Raw genomic sequence first — 2,500 nt, forward strand, 5'->3', positions numbered from 1 at the left:
ATATATATATATATATATGGCTGTAAGTGTGTGTGTTGTTTGTTTGTTAGGTTGTTAAAGCAGCTAGCAGCAGCAGAAGAGCACTGGGGGTTTATAGCACAGCGCTTAGCAGCAGAGGAGACAGCGTTTGAGCTGCAAGAGAGGCGAAGGCCTTCGCTGTCTCCATCGCTGTCTGGTCTATCAACAGCAGCAGCATACGGGGGCTCTGGGCTGTCTCCGGCTGTCTCTTTGTCTCCTTCTACCTCAGAAAAGTTTATTCAATATCCATCCCTGCTTCTTCAGCTGTCTCCTCTTCAAGAAGCTGCTGCTCTTGCTGCAGCACTACGCACAGAGGCCAAGGGACGTGTATTTCAAGAAGGGTTTCTCTTCTCATCTGTCTCTCCTAAACAATTTGCTGCCTTCTTGCAGGGCTTCACACCCAGCCGCCTCGTCCTTGTCGTACGCACACACAGCTACCCAAACAGCTAGCTAGCTAGCTAGCTACCTATGTAGCTAACTAGCTATGCAGCTAGCTAGCGAGGCAGCTAGCCAAACAGCTAGCCAATAGGATGCTGCGTCAGACGTTTAGCTAGCTAGCTAGCTAGCCAGATGTTCATCTAGCTGGTGTGTTAGCTAGGTAGCAAGCTGTTTGTGTAGCTAGCTAGCTAGCCAGCGAGCTAGCTACACAAACAGCTAGCTAGCTAGCTAGGGAGGTAGCTGTGTAGCTAGCTAGCTAGCTAGCTGATTGCGTGTGTGTTGCAGGTAGCATCTCCTTTAGTAGGGCCTCTGTGCAATCGCTCAGCTTCGCTGCAGCGGCTGCCTTTTGCGGTGCTGCCGTTAGAAGAGAAGTGGCGGCTGAGCTGGCGAAGTGTCTCCTTGCTGCCTGCTGCGGAGACACTCCGGCTTGCAAACGCTTTGTCTCTGTCTCTCCCTACTCACAACCCCTTCCTTCCTCCAAAGCCAACTGAAACTCCTGCAGCAGCAGCAGCAGCAGCAGCAGCAGCAGCAGCTGGAGGGGACTCGCTACCGCCTGTTGCTGCAGTGTCGCCTCCTAAGGGGGGCCCCTGCAGCACTTTATGCGAATTGTTTATAGACCGAAGAAACCCCAAGGGCGTGCACAAAGCAGAAGCAACCTTTTGGGTGTATCCTGAGCTTCCTTTCCTACACCCAGCCCCCAGCAGCAGCAGCAGCAGCAGCAGCAGCAGCAGCAGCGGGAGTAGAGGCAGCAAAGGGCGGAGACGCGGGGAGAAGAGAGTTAATGAGCGTATTAAAGCCCTTGTCGGCATCTCTTTCTTTCTTCACACTGTTATAGAGATGCTCTCTGATGTATGCAAACCCTAAACCCTAAACCCTCATCCTCAACCCTACATCCAAACCCTCGTCCTAAACCCTAACAGCAAACCCTAAATCCTCGTCCTAAGCCCTAATAGCAAGCCCTAAACCTCGTCCTAAGCCCTAATAGCAAGCCCTAAACCCTCGTTCTAAACCCTCATTTTAAACCCTCGGTATGAACATCAAACCCTAATTGCAGCGGCTGCTGTTGCTGTGGAGGCCAGCAGCATAAAGTGTCTCTAAAAGGGAGACAGAGGAGTGTGTTTATGGGTGGGGTTGCTGCGGTCTGTTGTGCTGCTGCTGCAGCCGCTACGTACAGCAGCTCTCAGCAGTGCGAGTGTCTCTGTTAGCGTCGATATGCAAGCGGCAGCGGCAAAGGCAAGCCTTTTATTGTGTTGCTGCTGCTGCTGTTGCTGCTGCTGTTGCTGCTGCTGCTGCTATTGCTGCTGCTGCTGCTGCTTATATGTCTTCTTCTTCTCTGGGGTGTCTCTTTGTCTCCTTACTTTGTCCCCACCTCTCTCGTGTCTCCTCCAGCCTCATCGCCCTGTCTCTCTCTCCTGCTGCTGCTGTGGGGTCTCAACAGCAGCAGCAGCAACAGTAACAGCAGCAGCAGCAGCAGTTTGCCTTTCCGCCTATTTGTCTCCCTCTGTCTTTCTTTCTGTTGCCTTTATTTGGACTGAGGATGCATTATATATATATCTTTATATTTATATTTATATATTTATTTATTTACTTATTTATTCATTTATATAATATACCCCTACAGTGTATATATATAAATATATATATATGTATATATATATGTATATATATATGTATATATATATATATATTTATATATTTATATATATATATATATATGTATATTGTCTGTCTTTGTGTTTATTTGCAGGTTCACATTCAATCTCCAACTCACGCGATGCTGCATTTGATATATTTAGTATTCTCGGGTGTATGGGCAGCAAGCAGGGGGCGTAGGGGGCCCCCAGTAAGGGGGCCCCCAGGTGGTGAGGGGGGCCCCCAATGGGGGCCCCCTTCAGCTCCTGCTGATTTAACAGATTTCTTTGAGTGCAGCAAAGCAGCAAATCTACAGACGCCGTTCTGTATGGGTGAATTAGACGTAACTTTGTTTATGATGATAAAACAAAGGGTGCTGCTGCGTCTGTCTACAGCAGCAGACAGCAGCAGC

The 2,500-nt window shown here is 49.1% G+C and overlaps 1 protein-coding gene across 1 annotated transcript in view; it reads left to right on the forward strand.

Annotated features, from left to right (window-relative positions):
- Nucleotides 1-50: 50 nt before the first annotated feature.
- EAH_00058520 (hypothetical protein) overlaps nucleotides 51-2,500 on the forward strand; it is a gene marked incomplete at both ends in the record, with an annotated part of 6,644 nt that continues 4,194 nt past the window's right edge. The window contains 3 exons of the mRNA XM_013393653.1: nucleotides 51-343; nucleotides 782-1,305; nucleotides 2,204-2,500. The exon at nucleotides 2,204-2,500 is cut by the window's right edge and continues 116 nt beyond it. Of these exons, the coding sequence (XP_013249107.1) occupies nucleotides 51-343; nucleotides 782-1,305; nucleotides 2,204-2,500 (1,114 nt within the window). The remainder of the gene's footprint in view (nucleotides 344-781; nucleotides 1,306-2,203) is intronic.

Source organism: Eimeria acervulina, genomic scaffold (assembly GCF_000499425.1).
Source record: "Eimeria acervulina Houghton genomic scaffold, Eah_scaff1326, whole genome shotgun sequence".
NCBI lineage: Eukaryota > Apicomplexa > Conoidasida > Eucoccidiorida > Eimeriidae > Eimeria > Eimeria acervulina.